Genomic DNA, 16906 nt, shown 5'->3' with positions numbered 1-16906 from the left:
AACGAATTAGGATTTCAAATACATACATATATATTTTTACATACCCTGCATGGGTAATTGCATTGGTAAAGCTTTATTTTGCCACTTAAACTAATTCTTACTTGATTTTAATATATTTATGAGGAATAGATTAAAATTAAAAATGCCTTTTTCCTTTGGTTAGGCTTGTCTTTTTCTGCAGAGGCCTTAAATCGAGGGGAGGGGGAGTGATATACTGATTTCCCTTTCTCTGTCCCTACCACCCCCTATATTTTTAGATGTTTGCGTGACTTGTATGATAATAGGGTTTTAATCAGCATATATTGCTACGAATGCCATCTTAATTTTGGCCTACTTAGCATGCTTTTCACCAGGTTGAAGTTATTCTTTGGTTTACATTTTTTCAGATCATGTTATACATTGTGCCTCTATTGTTTCACGATGTCAGGCAGATGATCCCTGTAATGTGAAAGCTATAGGAAATCGGTGACTTGTATGCATAGTTCCAAACAGGTATAAAAGTCATAGCAGAGAAGGGTAGCGCATGTCATCCTATACCTAGAAAGTGGTAATGTGTAAACTACTGGAAATATTAACAGGAGATGAAGGTAAGAGAATATATTTGGAAGATTATTATATGTTTAAAAATTAGATATTAGAGGGTGTGAGCACCATAGAAATCACATAGAAATCACCCGACTGCATAGAAAGTAGTTTATATGGGATTTTCCTTTTTTTTTTTTAAATTTTAAGCTGAAATATAATCAAAATTTAACATAATAGCTGAAAGAAATGTTTTGACCCTATAATATTGTTTACAGGATGAATAGTATGTTTGGACTCGTTTCTGAGAAAATATGTTTAAATTGTTGTTATTTATTCTTTTAAATAGCCTACTAATTCTTTGATTAAAGAATAATATCTAAAGATTCAGTTGAGTTTAAAATTTACTTTTTTTTCCCCTTCATTTTGGAGAAGGACTGAAGGACATGTTGCAGATGATTGCAAGTCAATGGAAGGAACTACAGAGGCAAATCAAACGGCAACACAGCTGGATTCTTAGGGCTCTGGATATCATCAAAGCAGAGATACTGGCTACTGATGTGTCTGCAGAGAATGAGGAAGGGACTGGGAGCCCTAAGGTAAGTGGCTTGAAGTTTGCCTTATTTCCTCTTATTTCCGTCTTCTTTTGAACTAGGCACCACTGAAGTTTTCTTTCCACCCTAAGGCTTTTCATTTCTACTGGGTAAACTTTTTTTTTTTTTATAAACAAAATGAAATGCCTGACTCTGAAACAATAAAAAAATCTTCGAACTTTCAAGTTTTCCAGGAAGACCTGTCTCATTGTGTGCAGAGGGGCATGAGGGGGAACATAAAACATTTAGTAAACAAAACATAAAGCATCTTTAACATGAATAATCAGAATGGTTTTAAATTGTTTTGTTGCAACTATAAATCACTATAATCAGTGCAATCACTCAGCTCTGACATCCATTAGCCGCTTGGTTACAGCAAATTAACAAAGAAGAGAGAAAGTGATTCATTATCTCATTCCTGTTAATGACTATCAGATGCATTGCTTAATTAGGGGATGGCCATTGTAGTGGGAAGAAGGTCATATGCCTTTTCACAAATCTTTTTCCTCTAAGTTCTACATAATAGTGCATGTGCTGAATACAACAAGTACTTTAAGAATAAAGTATCAACACCTATAATCATTTTGTGGATATTAATTATCAAAGAGGGCTATAGTACTTACCAACCTGAAACTTGTAAGAGCATTTTGAATACTAAGCATGCTTATTCAATGTGGTACAAGAAGTGTAGGGACAATACACGCAATATAAACTTCTGATATGGGGCACATGCCCTTTTATTACTATCAGTAGAAAAGGTGTTTGGGAGGCTGCGCTAGAAGGTGTTGATTTTTCCATTGCATTCTAAGCAAAGAATAATGCAGCAGGGAGTCCAGTAGCACTAACATCTTGAGATGCTGTAGGCTGAAATTTATAGAAAAATTCAAGATTTCTGTTTCTAGAACTAATAGATGTTTGTGCTGTTGTGCTGAGTAGATTTTCAGATTGTGATGCCAGACAATTCTTTGCATTGGTACTCAGTGCTTTCTAGAGAGCAGTTTGTGCAGTGGCTTTCGGCTAGGATTATATTGACTGTTCTGATATTTTCTTACCATAATTCTACACAGCAAGAATAATCTTAGAGACGGTAGAGGAAGAGACAAGTACAACTGAAACAAAAATACAGGAAAAAAACCACCTCTTTGGAGGAGACGATGTTTGAATTAATATGCCTAGTCACTTCCATGGTGGAGAATGCTCTTGTGTCACATAGCTTTTACTTTAGGAATTAGGTGGTGGAGAACTCTCATTTTCACAGTTAGGTCTGTTAAAGTAAATGGACTAGTTCAAAGGTAGATTTACACCTGTGAGTAATACGTCTCTGTCTCTGTACAGCTTGACTCATCCATGGCTCAAAGACTAACTGTTCAATCAAAATTACTACATAAAAAGTGTTTTAAAATCCAGCTTGATTTTGCTATGAAAATTATGGAAATTCTAGCTCAAAATGATTATAAATATGATTATATTTGCTTGAAAAGGGAAAAATGATGGTATGTTTTTTGTTACAGTAAATTTTTATATAGATAAGCAGTAGCTCCTTGCCCTGTGCTTTTTACCATAGAGATAGGAATCTGAAGCAATGCTTTTTTTGTGTCTACAGCTGTATAAATAAAAACATAAGTGACACACATGATCCACCAAAAAGTATTTTCAGGTTAGTTCATTAATTAAATCACATCCCTATATGATTCTTGTAAGAATGGCCAATAGTGCTGCCAAATACCATACGTTCTTCATGCTGAAAGACTAACTAAAATTAAAATACAGTTGGTAATATAACTGTAGATTTCAGTTTGCATTTACTTCAAAAGCCAAAAGGAACCTGAGACGTATAATAGAAAATCTAAAGATTATATCTAGAGGGTATTTTTCTTTTTGCCTTGTTTGAGAAACTACAAGAACAGGGTTGGTGTTAGAAATCTGTAAAGAAATAGGAAAAGGAGGAATTTCAAAGACCCTAGGAAACCTTTCCCTTAGGACTTTTTAAACGTGTTTTCATAGCACTGTGGCATGTTTTATGCAAGCAAGTGGAAGGGAGAGAGGGAGATTTTTCACTCCTAGAAACACATCATCCACATTTGTGTTGAAGAATTCAGATTTTGATTATGAGATTTAATTGTATGTAAGTTTCTTAGTAGTTTATACTTTTAAAGTCAGTGTGGTGGTGATTGCTATAGCAGACTTAAGGGATTTTCAATATTGCTGATATGTAAACTCTTCTAATGTACTTTTTTTTGCATTATCTCATAGAAATTCAATGAGATCTCCTTTTATGTATGTACTGAAACTATTTTTCTAAATAAATGACTACTGTATTCATCTTAAATTGGATTATGTAAGGTTTGTGTTTTTTTTTTTTTTTTACCCCATTGAGAAGTATGTTTAAAAATAAATCTCAAGTTGCTACTATACATTTTAACAAAGATCTAACATTACTAGTGGTAAATGTCTCATACAATACAACTGTCATCCTTTCAGAATCCTGGACACTTAGTTAACAATAGGGGTTTTCTCCTGATGGTAATAGTAAGTAAAATTCCAAAATACCTGGAAATGAGGAGGAATGTTTTTATATCTTTGTGATACATCAGCCTAAGTACCAGAATAGAGTAACTTTGTATATTGAGATATTCCTGAATACATCTTGGTAATTAACTCTTTTTTTACCAAACTGGGAAAGCTTCTAAGTAGTTTATAGTTTAAATGATGTGGCCATTAAATTACCTGATACAAATTTTGGTCTCTACCGTAAAGACTTACCATTTGGTCAGGCATTGGAATGGGCTGCCCAGGGAATGTGAGGTGGAATCCCCATCCCTGGAGGTATTTAAGAGATCTGTGGATGTGTCAGTAAGGGGTTTACTGATGGGACACAGTAGGCCAGGTTGATGGTTGGACTTGGTGATCTTGAAGGCCTTTTTCAACCTAGATGATTCTATAATCTTACGATTCACGGGTATGATCTATATTTTTTCACCTTCTGGTGATGTCTCAGACCCCTTGTTTTGTAACTGACATCTTTGTAATGTGGCCACCACCTCTCCATAAAGAAAGGCCTACTGGGACACTGTTGCTCTCAATAAACAACGGTATCGAAAAATAATGTACTTTATTACCTGGTGCCTGAGTATGATACTGGCATATTTAACTTGTAGTTTGGTGGAAAAGTTCATTGCTTTCTGAAGAGCTTTAAGTTACCCATGTAATTAATGTATTTTAAAAGCATACAAGTCTTAATAACATTTGTTCATAATGGGCATTCTCCTTCATTCAAAATAGTATGGAATAGTATTCTCAGGACCAGATATAAGTTCTATTCACAGTATGCATTTGGATAGTTAGCTCATGACTATAATTTTTGGGTCTGTACAATTTTATTTTGCAATGAAATTGGATTAAGTTTTATGTAACATTTCAGAGCACAATATCAGAACCTAAAAGCTGGTGCATTAAAAAAATGGTGTACACTAGAAATATGTATGTAGTTTGTACGTCTTAATGTGTTCCTTTCCAGAATAATTACTGTATTACAGGAAAATATTTGTAGTTTTCCATTCCAGCTTCAGAGAAATAAGCATGAAACTGGTTAAGACATTGGGCTTAATGCTTAGAACATTGAAATCTGACTTAGTTGTCACAGGTAAAAAATACTCTTGAGAAGATTTTCTTAACTCTATAATGACGTCTGACATCTGTCAGCATGTTAATGATAGAAGCAGTAATGTTTTGAATAATATTAGAAGAAGAAATAAAAATAGATTTAATAAAGTAAACCTAAAATCACAGAATTAGTAGATAGATCCTCTTCTAAGGATAAGTGTTTGAAGTGGTTAAACAAACCTTTGTATAAATGTGAAAAAGAAAACCGGTGTAATTTCCCCTTGATATGTAATTAAACATCCCACACTTCCAGTGAAATCTCCCACTCAGTTGTGCATAAGTTTACAGTTTCTGCAGCCATTCTAAACAGTCTTCAGTATACAGAAAAGTGGTTTTCATGAAAAAAATGAAAACTTGTTGAAGGTGTTTAATATCTAACAATAGTTTGTGATTCTGGGCACTGTCCTTGACAGTCTTAATAGTGACGCTGGTCTCAGACCTAGTGGGTGGAATAAACACTGCAGTCTGAACAGTGACATCTTTTCGGTATTTTAATATGAGGCTAAATTTGCAAAAAGGGCAACAAAACAGAGTGAAGGTTGGGGGATAGTAACAGACCTTTCTTTACTGCTTCAGACTTGTAACTCATCCTTTGATGTAAAAGGATTGTACAAATGAAGTGTTTTGGCATCTTTGAAATTAGTGCAGAAAAATATTGTATTTGTGACTAGATATTTTGCTTTTTCTCAGTGTCTTTTTCGTCAGTACTAGATTTCTAATCTGCAGACATCAGCATGATGCATATACAGTAATATTGAAGCCAACACACTGGTATGGTTTTTGTTATCTTCCATTACTTAAAAACAGGGAAAGTCCTTTATTGGAATAGTCTTCTCACATATTGTCAACAGAAAGCCTGAGTTCAGAATCTCGTGTTTTTACTTATATAACTGCTTTGAAAATTGAGGTTTTGATGCACTGTATATTGGAGTATTGCATATAGTATTGCAGTGGTCGGTACTTAGAAGTTGTCAAATGGCACATGTATTGGCACATGTAACTGGATTTCATTCTCTTTTCCTTTAGTTAGTTGCTTCTGGCAAAAGGGCAGGAATAGCGTATGCTAGAGGGATAATTTTACTTAGATTGCTGGAGTTTCTTAAGTCACAAGGGACTCCAAACTGAATTTATTTCACTTGCAGTCTCTCTCTTCTACATTCACAAACTCAGGGTCAGATACATGCATTCAATCCTGTATCTAATGTTGTGGCATAAAATGTCACGTAAATAGCCATCACTTCATCAGTAACAGTTTGAAAGATAATGAAATGGAAATCGGACTTCCATCTCTGACATTGTACAGACATATGGAAAAGGAATTTCATCTGGTGATACACATGCCATCCTGGTCTGTGGTTATCTCATAGCTTAATCAAGCGTTTTTTGGAAGATATACAAGGAAAGTTGGTATAGGTACTTTAGTAGAAGTTATTTTCTCTAATGTGTCCATAACAAGCCACATTGCCATCTACACATGAGGAAGTTCTATGCTGTGAATGCAACACCTTGTAAATCAGACATTAACCTGAATTTCCAACCACCTTTATCCAGGCCTACTCAGTATCACCAATTACCGTCTGCCACCTTCATTCTTTGCAGTTTCAGCTGAATGTATTAGTGTCCTATGTTTAGAACTGGGTAGGATTGGGCACAGTTAACTAGCTACTACTTTTCACTGCTGAATATCACCTTATGATACCGTACAAAATATTCCTGTGCTGAAAAGTATTACAGCAAGTCAGTAGCTCGCCATTCACTACTTCAAAAGCTGGTAATAAGGAAAGTGATTTCCTGTAATTAGAACAGAAGGTTCTGCTATGTTGCCATCAAGGCATAGTCTTTAAATTGTTGAATATTTATAATGCTGTCTGTACATAAATAGAGTATTATTGTGCCTAACAGCTGAACGGTTTAAAATCATTCATGTGACATTTCAATTCTGAATCTTTTGGAACTTTGGAAATCTGTTTTAAAGATACTGTGATCCTACTCTTAAATACAAACAATGCCATGAATTTTGCCATATTAGGAAAGAATGCATATACAATGATTATTTTTCCTGGTTTGAGATATCTCAGGATGTGACATTCTTGCTCTGTCAGGTTCTATGGTGGGGGTTTGAACCATAGATGAGGTGGTAAAATGGATAGAAAAGGTAGTGCTATTTACAAAATCCTTCCATAAACCAGTAGGCAAAATGTTGGTTTTGCACAGAATAAGACTTTCTTTTAGTTTAAGAAATACAACTGAGTTCTTTTTTGTATTAGTTGTTATCCAAATTCAGGATTGAAAACATGTATTAAGAATTCACAAGCTAATCAAAACAACCTCTGTTGATGTAACAATGAAAAGAACCTAAGAACAAAGCAATAAGAGAGAATATTTGTGGCTTTCAGTGTAGCTAGAAACTTCAGGTTGCTCAGTTTGCTTAATTTTTAATATCTTGCTTTGTAATGTATGTATTTTAATTTTACAGACATCAGCTAGAATGTGTACACACCTAGTCATTTCTGTAACAAAAAGGATTTTCAGGAAGGACTTCAGAGACCATGTTAGAGTGGACAAATAAAAAGAACCAGAAAGGTGTTTTAGGATAAGTGTAGTCACATATTTTATTTATTTATTTTTGAATGATTGAAAGCAAAAACATCAAAGGTGCCCAACAGAAGATTTAGGGCTTTTGGATATGCAGACAGCTTCCATATGGTAGATTCTCTGATATTTCCTAGAAGCTGTTTCTCCCAAGTTGTTAATTCTGTGTCTTGTAGTGGGCAGGAGGAACAATTTTGTGTCTAACTCTGAGCCTCCCTTCAAGGAGGAGAGAGAGGAAGGAAGCTAAGCAGCCAGTGTTTGGGCTGCAATAGCAGAAGACCTGAGTAGGTGCTCCATCCTAAACCTCTTCATGTTACATGAGCTCTGTTGAAACTTCTCCATATCACTGGTTAAATAAATATTTTGCTAGTTTTTCATGAAATTGTGTCCCTGAAGTCTTAGTTAAGCAAACTCGGCTCCCATTTTAGCTCACAGAGTTTTCTGACACTATTTCCTGGTACCTGACATAATTTTAATAATCTTTAACATGCCAGATTTCTAAAACTGTACCAGAGCTCCTCATTTTTTTCCACTTAATCTAAAAGTAACCTCCTCTCTGGTTTATTAAGCTAGCTACAAAGTATAAAATGTAAAGAGCTAAATTACATCTACAATTAGGTACAATATTCATCCTGTTATAAAACATGTACATTTTTAATCTGACATATTCTAATATTTACTGCAAAAATATCAAAAGTCATATACTAATTGAAGATGTGAACAAGGACTCCAGAGTATCTGTGGTCTTTATAGTATGCTTCTATCATTTTTACACAGTGCTGATTCTAGATGCTGTGTATTGATTACATTTTGGCAGCTGTAGGCTCTTTAACAGCCATCACTTTTAATTGAAGCAGTTATGCTGAAACAGTTAGTAGCAAAAAAATTATTATTTTTGACTTTAAGAATAAGGAAGGCTAGTTTCTATTAAAACATAGATCAAGTTCAGTTTGAAAGATGTTTTAAATCTATATCACTCCACTGAGAACAAGTGCAGACTGAGAACTTGATGAGAACAGATATTTAAACTGACATACGCCCAAGGGGCAAATTTTATCATAATGCTATTTGAATCTTTGAACACTATTATCTGAAACTCTGAAAGTATATTAGGCTGTCGTAACTTTACATGCATAACTGGACCAACTCTGACAAGTTTTATTTAGCCAGAACTCCCAGTTGGGTTTGGCCTATATTTGAAAATGTAAACACATCAGCGTATTTGTGCATGTATTCGTATGAACACATTTATCTTAAGTGACTTAAACGAAGTATTAACCACCCAAAGACCTTTATTTTATATTTTTGCCCGTGTCTGTGCCTTCTGCTTTCTCTATGGAACTGTACTGTAGCATTTTTGTTCTGTTATTTTCAATAGTAAGTATTTTCAGTAGTGAATATTGGTGGAAGGCTTCTCTCATTCCCGTCTGCCTACTTCACATGCTTCTCAGTTTTTTAGAGAAATCCACATTTAATGAGTTTCTAGTAACACACATGCACAAATGCACAGATTCATTTTACTGAAAATTGGTCATCTCCTACTGTAAAGCAGAAATTTTGTGTCTCTTTGACCCGTGAAGGCAGGATAGTCTACCAGAGGTCTTGCTTTTCTCCCTTTTATCCCTGTGCATTCAGGATCCTGTGTGCCCATTCGAAGCCAAGTTCGTACAGCCACAGAAGAAACAAAGCCTTTTTCATTTATCTGTTTATTGCGTCTTAACTCAGAAAACGATGGAATGCACTAAAACAAATTCATAAATAAGCAAATGGAAAGAAGGAAGCCTAGCTGACTGAAAATGTCTTGGTGGAACAAGTTTGTGGTTGTAAATAGTGATAGTAATGATAGTGATAGATAGTAGTCACTAATGAAGCAAGTTATTGGAAATCTTCTATCTTTTCAATTAGCTTTCATTCCTCATTTCTTATTTCTGCTTCCTTGCACTCTGTGCTGTCTGTTGTTCTTCGGAATAGTTCATGATTTCACAGGATCACAAGCCAAACAAAACACAGGCATGTGTGGGGACTCTTTTCCCCGGGAGTATCACTTCGTCCTGGTCAGAACCTGGCTCGGGCAGATGTGCAGTCAGGAGTGAAAACCAGCTCTTTACAGACTTAGGAGCTGCTTTGCAGACCAAAGGGTTCTGCTAAGTTCAAATAAGCCATAAAGTTTGAATGTGCTGTTTACCAGTCATCACAATGATAAATATTTTGGACTGTTCAGATATTGTGGCATATGAGCTAGAAGCTGGGCTTACAAGGTTTCCTTTACTTTCTTCACTAGCCTATTTGGATTATTTTAGTTCTGGTAGTGCAGGGTCGAGTGGCATAAACTTAGCTTGCATCATGTACTGAGATGCTTTCTTTTTTTGGTGCCAGACTGTTCCACCATATTTTTTTTTTTAACGCGTTTATAAGGCTAGTTTTCAACTTTTGATACCACCTCCTAAACCCCCTGTACTTTATAAATGACAACTTAATATAGATGCTATTGCCAGTTGTCATTACTAAAGATTGTTTCTTCTGTTAATAGCATTCTATCTTTGTCCTTTTATTAAAATTATATTACCGCTCTGAAAACAAAAATTATTCCTTTATGCAATTGAAGAGTGACTGGCATGGCACTCCTCTGATCTTTCAAAAGAAATTTCACTTTCATTGTATTTGTGCATTAAATTAAGTGTTCATATCTACAGAATAAACTAACATCTTATAAATATTACTGCGTTTAATTATCAGCTCAGTATTTGAGTTTTTACTGTTATGGTTGATGTCTAAGAGTGATTAAATGTGTAATAGAGAACAAAAGGAACATTGATGTGAACAAAGATACTATTAGATAAAGGTAAATTTTATCTTCTGCATGTTTTTATTCTTTTAAAAATATTTTAATTACATTTATATTCAGTATGATTTGGTGGCATTTCCTTTTTTCAGTTCTTATTTTAGTCTTTCAGAACAACATTTTCTAGCGATGATTTAATCTGTAGAATCTTTCAGTTCTAGTCTCAGCTGTATACATAAAGCAGCTATTCTTCACTGGGGTGGTCACAAAAGGGAGATCAGGTAAAAGAATGTTTGAAGGAAAAATCTACTTGGACATCCTGCATTTTAAATCTGACTTGTTCTTAAATGTCTTGTGGCATAAAACACTTGACTACCCTTAAACTTTAGATTCAGAGTGATGTTACAGATTTTGCTACTTTTTTTAAGCTAATCTATTAGTAAGCAACAGAATACAGTGCTGAGTGTTGTGTGACCTGACTTCTTTTTGTGTATCTACAGTATGACAAAATAAACAGCATTTTCAGTAGAATATTTACCAAAATTTGGACTTACCTATTAAAAGACTTCAAGATGATTATAGTAAAAGCATATGCAGGTTTGTATGTTAGCTCTAGTAACTTGTAAATAATACTATTATTGTATCAATTTTACAGTGCTTTGCCAGGTTTTTTAATTAAACCTTCCCTATAACATCTCAGTTGCTCCTAATTTATTGATAATTATACTTACCCAGGGTAATGTAACTAATTTAGGAGATGAAGTGGGAACTGCATCGCATTTAGAAATTTAGACTTGTTCCTTAAACACCTGGAAGTAACTGCAAAAAAATAGATGCGGTAGTAGTGTACTTACACATATCCCATGGGCAGCTGTAACCATTAATGACAGTTAACCTAAGATGGCTTTAAATGAAGAAAGGGCTTTCTGACCCAGAGACAGGTGGTATGCCATATTCTTTTATAATCGCCCCATAGCATGCTTTATGAACCATCATCAGGCCAGAGAGAAAGAATAGCTCATCTGGGCATGTACACTTCATTTCTTCATCCTCTTTTTCTTTACAATCGTGTTATAGAAAAGAGCCATGCATTTAGAACTGAATGCAAAGTTAATCTGTGAGTTTATGAGCCCTAAGAACATCACAAGTATGGCTGATGCTGACAGGTCATATCATCCCTTATGAAACGGAGAAAAATGGGGAGAAAGCAGAGAGAAAAATACGGAGAAAAATACATTATTTGATAACCAACTAGTACTAGAACAGCAATACAGAAAGAGAAATACAAGAAAATAGGATCAGTCTTTTATTTTATAGACTCTGGGAATAGTAAGATGAAACAGACTTGAAACAAGGAGTAGAAGTATATGCCTGCTGTTTTCTTCTACGTTTCACAATTAATGGGCTAGTTTGCAATGCCTGTTATTTTTTGTTTTCAACTAGTCAACAAGAATAAGATTTAAAAGTTACTTTCACAGGTTTCTATTATAATAAAACATTTTAAAAATACATCGTTTATCTGTTAGACAAGCCCTGTATTAAGGGAAAAAATGGAATGTATTTACGTTCATGTTTTTGCTAGTTAATTCATTTGGGCCTCGATGCTTACTCTTCAGGATAGATGAAGCATCCATATTTATCTCAGTGGAGCTGCTCCATGAAATGCTCCTTTGCTGCAAAGACGTTGTTTGTAGAGCATAAGCTAATTTAAATAAATCTAAAGCTGAACATGAAAAATGTTGATTTCTGATTCAGTAAATCCTAGCAATATTATTATAAGTTTGTTTTTAATTCTTGAAAAACATATTAAAATTAACTTTTATTACATTTACGTAATGTGTATAACTAAACTTCCTTCCTACTGTGAGACAGTTTCATTTATTGTTATTTGTAAACAGCTTAGTAAAGATGCATAGTGGATTGGTCTAGAAACTCCTTGAACAGTTTCTTTTGAAATAACACTACATACGTTAAGCTCAATTACACATCCAAACAGCCACAGCACACTTTTGGTAATTTATTCATTGATTTAACATAGTACCCAGAAGAGTCATGCCTGCTGTCAATTTTGTAATATATTATGTTTTAAATATACTCATGCTCACCCATGCACGCCATTAAGGTGTGCATAAACCTGTGTTTTTCTCTCTTGACAGCTATAAATGTTTGTTATTATTACACAAAACATATGTTCATGTTGTTTTTGTCTAAATTATTCTATCTGGGGCTATAAAGTTTTAATGTTATTAGTTGCCCTTAGAATTTTAATGTTTCACTGCTGTAACCTTCTTAGGATTTCTCTGCAATTAAATAGAAACTATTTCAGTAGAGCCTGGAAGAACAATATATTTTATACAAATAATAAAAAAAAAAATCCCTTCTTGCTCCATTTTCTTCCAGTGTAGTAAACTGTTTACTTGACAGGGTTCTATATACAGCAATCCTACCTGTAGTATTTTCCAGAACTGAACAGAGTATTATACTTTCCTACAGTCTTGACAAGAAAAAAATCGAGCTTAACCAGTTTAACATAGGAGATGTCGTAAGCAGTTTGCTTTGAAGGTCCCTTGCCTGTTGTGCTCTCTTGTCCCCTTAGCAGAGTAGCTCCATTACAGCAGAAACCTCAACCAACGTAAGAGATATATTATGAATAAAGCTGATTTTTTAGGCAATGGCATGAGATTAGTGTAGAAAAAATCATTTGAACAAATACCTCCTTTGTTGCCTAAATAGCATTAGTGTTGGCAATAGTAAAATGTATCACTTCCCCTCCTTTCGGTTTTCAAGGCCTTTTTTTAAGGAAGCGGAGAGCAGATGGGAATTTGTCCAAGATGTTAAAAGCTATTTACTGCTTTTAAATGAGTAAATGACTCATTGTAGGGCATTCTTTTCCATATACAGGATTGAGACATTACATGGACTCTTTTTTCTTGTATTTTGTGCCACAATACCCTCTCACAGAGCAAGTAAAGTCTATGAAGTACCAGGAAGATTTTAAGTATCTGGCTTTTATCTTATTTGTAAGTACAGAACACTGGTGTTTCTACTAGATTCATCAAGTTCTGTTCTGCAATCTGACTATAGCTCCCTTCACGTGTAGAGGAGTTAGGGAGAGCAACAGTGAGTAGAACATTCAAAATAAACCAATGGAGAGAATGTGCTTTCTCTCTTAACTCGATTAGGCAAGAGGGCTGTTTTTTTTTTCTTTTTTTTAAAATGTTATATCCAACTGAATTTGTGCAAAATGCTTGAGATACTTCAGTCTGAACATTTGAATTGCTAGGTGCTTCATGAAAGTTTTATTAAAAACTTGAAATCAAAATAACCTACCTGATGTCTTTAGGAAAGGTATGAGGAAGAAGACAGTTGATGGCATTAGTAGTTACTAATACTTGATTTTTTGAAGCACAACATACCTTAGCCCCAGAATGTCTTCTGAAAAAATGGTATTTTTACGTTTTACAGATAAAGAAACTGAGGCAGAGGGGTGAAGAGCTTTCTCCACAGTTAGAGCAAGAGTCATTAGACCAGCTGGAATTAGAATTCAAGAGTTTTGCCTTCCAGCCTTGCGTTGAGCTTGATCAGCCAGTAATTTTCACACCTCCAGAATTACAAAGATCCCTTAATATTTAATGCTTCTAGGACTCTACCAAAAGGATTTTTCTTTATGAAAGTTACTTCTGTCCATCCAAATTTAATTGATTTTGTCTCCCTTCCTTCCCTTGCTCTTCTTTTTCTATTTATTCTTTCATTCGCTTTTCCTTTTCATATCTTTTATACTTCTGAATCTTTGCCTTTTTTAATTCTTTATTTTTTTCCTGCTTTTGTCCACATGCTGTCAGAGAATCCTGTGTCCTTTCATCCCCAACAATATTTCTTTTTTCCTTCCTCATTTTCCCTAGGTATCTCAAACCATCCCTCAGAACTGCTGTGTCTTACAGGGCCACAGTTGCTGCTCACAAGCAGTTTCAGAGCACCCTAATTTTCAAGATTTTAATTATATCTGAAGTTTTTCCAATTACATGGTGAACTTCTGCATTGGAAAGAATAAGACCACAGCCTTCTATCCTCAGAACTGAAAAGCCTATAATAGAAAAAAAATGTACCATTTGTTGAAGAATAGAGATAACAGGGAAAAAGCATTGTGTCAAGGTACTTGGTTAAACAATAATCTCTTACAGAGCACTCATTACTGCTAAATAATTGACTGTGTTGGGAGAAAGGTTTCTATGTGAAGAGAGGTTCAAGAAGGTCAGTTATCTAGTGGTAATGACCGTAGCGGTCATTAGAGGGTATTAATGCTATTAAGAACAGAACTTTAACTTTTTATTGAAGTTTTTATTTAAATTATATTAACTTTGATTCAACTTTTAATTGAGGTGCAACCATCCAAATTCTATAGTCAGGAACCAAGAAGTAATGAACATAAAATTACATGTTCTTCTGATAGGCTGATGGGTGTTTAATATATTATAATTTCAAGAGTCTCTACAGAGCAGTTATTAGTATAAAACTATTCAGAGGTATTCTATTAGAATTAGGGTTGGGTGACTGATTCAGGAACAAATCCTGGCTTGACCCATAGCAAAAGCAGATGGTATATTTTCAGAGGCAAAAAGAACATCTTTTTACAAATAATGTTGCATATGATCTCAAAAGACTTGCTAAATTAAAGCAAAAATCCTTTGATGCCTAAAATGATCTGTCTCACAAACCTGATGCATGGTGGAAGAGGTGAATTTGTTCTGAATTGTGTTGATAGTTAAGCTAAGCTAAGTACTTTTATACTAAGCTAAGTACTTTTTATAGAGAGAGTTTCATGCTAAAAGTAAGTAGGGGCAGTATTACTAGTGTTCTTTCTGCCACTGGAAGGGTCAGGGTATGGCTGGGGCTCCAAGGAACCTGCAGTATGAGCTACTAGGTGGAAGGATTGAGCAAATACATCTGTGGCTCTCCTACTCCATCTTTCTGTGTTGTCTTTTTCTCTAGAGAATTTTAAGAATAGGCTGCCAAGTAGGTCTAAGGTGCTGGAGGGCTGGAGAAGTGGTATGAGACTCTGGAATGAACTCTCTGGGGACCAGAGGAATATTGCATCCCATACCACCTTCCAGTCTTGCAACAGAATTTTTTGTCCCTGCCTTTCTAACCTAACATAGTAACATGTTTTAAAATAACAGCAGCAAAAGCAACGCACTACCAGAACAAAACGCTAAACACTTCATTTACACGGTGGAATGATGAGCAAAAGAATGAATGATATGATAGAAGCTAATCACATTGCTTGGTGCATGTCTGGGCAGGTGCTAAGAGACTTTGGTAGGAAGGAACAGCACAGCGTACAGAGGACAGCAAGCTGAACAGAATCCTCCATGCTGTCATGGCAACTTTTCAAGGTACAATTTGAGAGCCAAAAGCTATATTGTGTTTATGAAAAACTGTGACAGTAAGAGAGATCTAGCAGTCTTATAAAGTTGATAGGAGAAAAGGATCTGGGTTGAGTTATTTATAACGAAGGAGCACGTTATCCAAAAGATTTTTTTACGCTTTCATATTAATGCAGCAAATAAAAACAATAATGCTAAATAGCAGTAATTTATTGTATTATTATCTGTCAGGTTGTTGGTGGTTTTTTCAATTCCAATTGAGAACAGGCAAACCTCAGTTACTACTACTATTAGTGCCAATTACTTGTGGCAATCACTTGTGACCTTACTACAGAAAAAATATTCTGGGTTTTGGTGATATTATATCTGTTTCCAAAACTTCCAGGATGATGATCAAGTTACAGTTCAGTTGTTTGTTTTATATTTCTGTAGTTTTATTGCATAGAATGATGCACTGTTCTATAAAAACATCTTCTACTTCTAAAATTCGTGGAATTTCTTTGTTTTCTTGTAATTACAGATTTGGGGAATACTCTGTATTAAATTGGTCTGCTGCCATTTTCTTGCAGGGAATTTTTTTATATGAACTGATAATGGCTTTTTTCCTGTGGAAAAAAAAAAGTAAACTGCTTTACATTTTTGGTAGGAAGCCAGGTTTTTGTCATTTAGACATGTCACATCGTTATGAAAACATCATGCATCATAACACAACATAACAATGTGATTTGCTGAGATGCTGACTCCTCTTGAAAAATTGTAAAGTGGTGTGTGCATATTTCCATGCAATGGACTACTTGAGTATTTTAGACCGTTTTCCTGGGGCTGCCTGTTGCAGTGCTCTAATGTATTAGCCTTTTAACTGGGACAGGACAGGTTCTAATAAGTGATGTGCAAGCCTTTGTAGTGCTGCTTCATACATTTATGACATTTTCATAAAATCATAGAACAAAGTACTAAGAAAGATTTCAGGAGGTCATTTAGTTCTCTACCCTGCCCAGTACACAAAAAAAAAAAAAGTAAAAGTAACCACACCTGAACTGTTTCAACTATACATTTGTCCAACCTTTTTCTTAAAAACAGCCAGTGGTGGGTATTCTGTAACATCCAAAACAATTTATTCCAGTGCTTAGTAAACCTGAAAGCTTTTTCCTACCGTCTTGCCCAAATTTATCTCACAGCAGTTTATGCACAATAGTTCTTGTCCTATGCCCAGAAGACACAAGGAATCGTTACTTTATTCTGCGTGACAAGCTTTAACATACTTGAAGATTGTCATCAATTTGCTATTCTGTTTCACGTTGTTCTGTCAAACTATAAACCCAGTGCAAAACTGAAAATAAATGGAAGTCAAGATAAATGACTTCAACTGT

At 34.9% G+C, this 16906-nt stretch overlaps 1 protein-coding gene across 12 annotated transcripts in view; it reads left to right on the top strand.

Moving 5' to 3' along the window:
* Positions 1-16906, top strand: part of AKAP6 (A-kinase anchoring protein 6) — a 294067-nt gene that overhangs the window by 152628 nt on the left and 124533 nt on the right. For 9 of the 12 annotated variants that reach the window (XM_083840099.1, XM_083840100.1, XM_083840102.1 and 6 more), the window contains one exon: positions 955-1121. In XM_083840099.1, the coding sequence (XP_083696225.1) occupies positions 955-1121 (167 nt within the window). The remainder of the gene's footprint in view (positions 1-954; positions 1122-16906) is intronic. The other 3 variants (XM_083840104.1, XM_083840097.1, XM_083840096.1) reach the window with 1 other exon arrangement.

The sequence above is a fragment of the Anser anser genome (genome assembly GCF_964211835.1).
Source record: "Anser anser genome assembly, chromosome: 5".
In the NCBI taxonomy this organism is placed as follows: domain Eukaryota; kingdom Metazoa; phylum Chordata; class Aves; order Anseriformes; family Anatidae; genus Anser; species Anser anser.
Note: the sequence above shows the minus strand (reverse complement) of the source record. Positions and strands in the feature narration are given on the sequence as shown.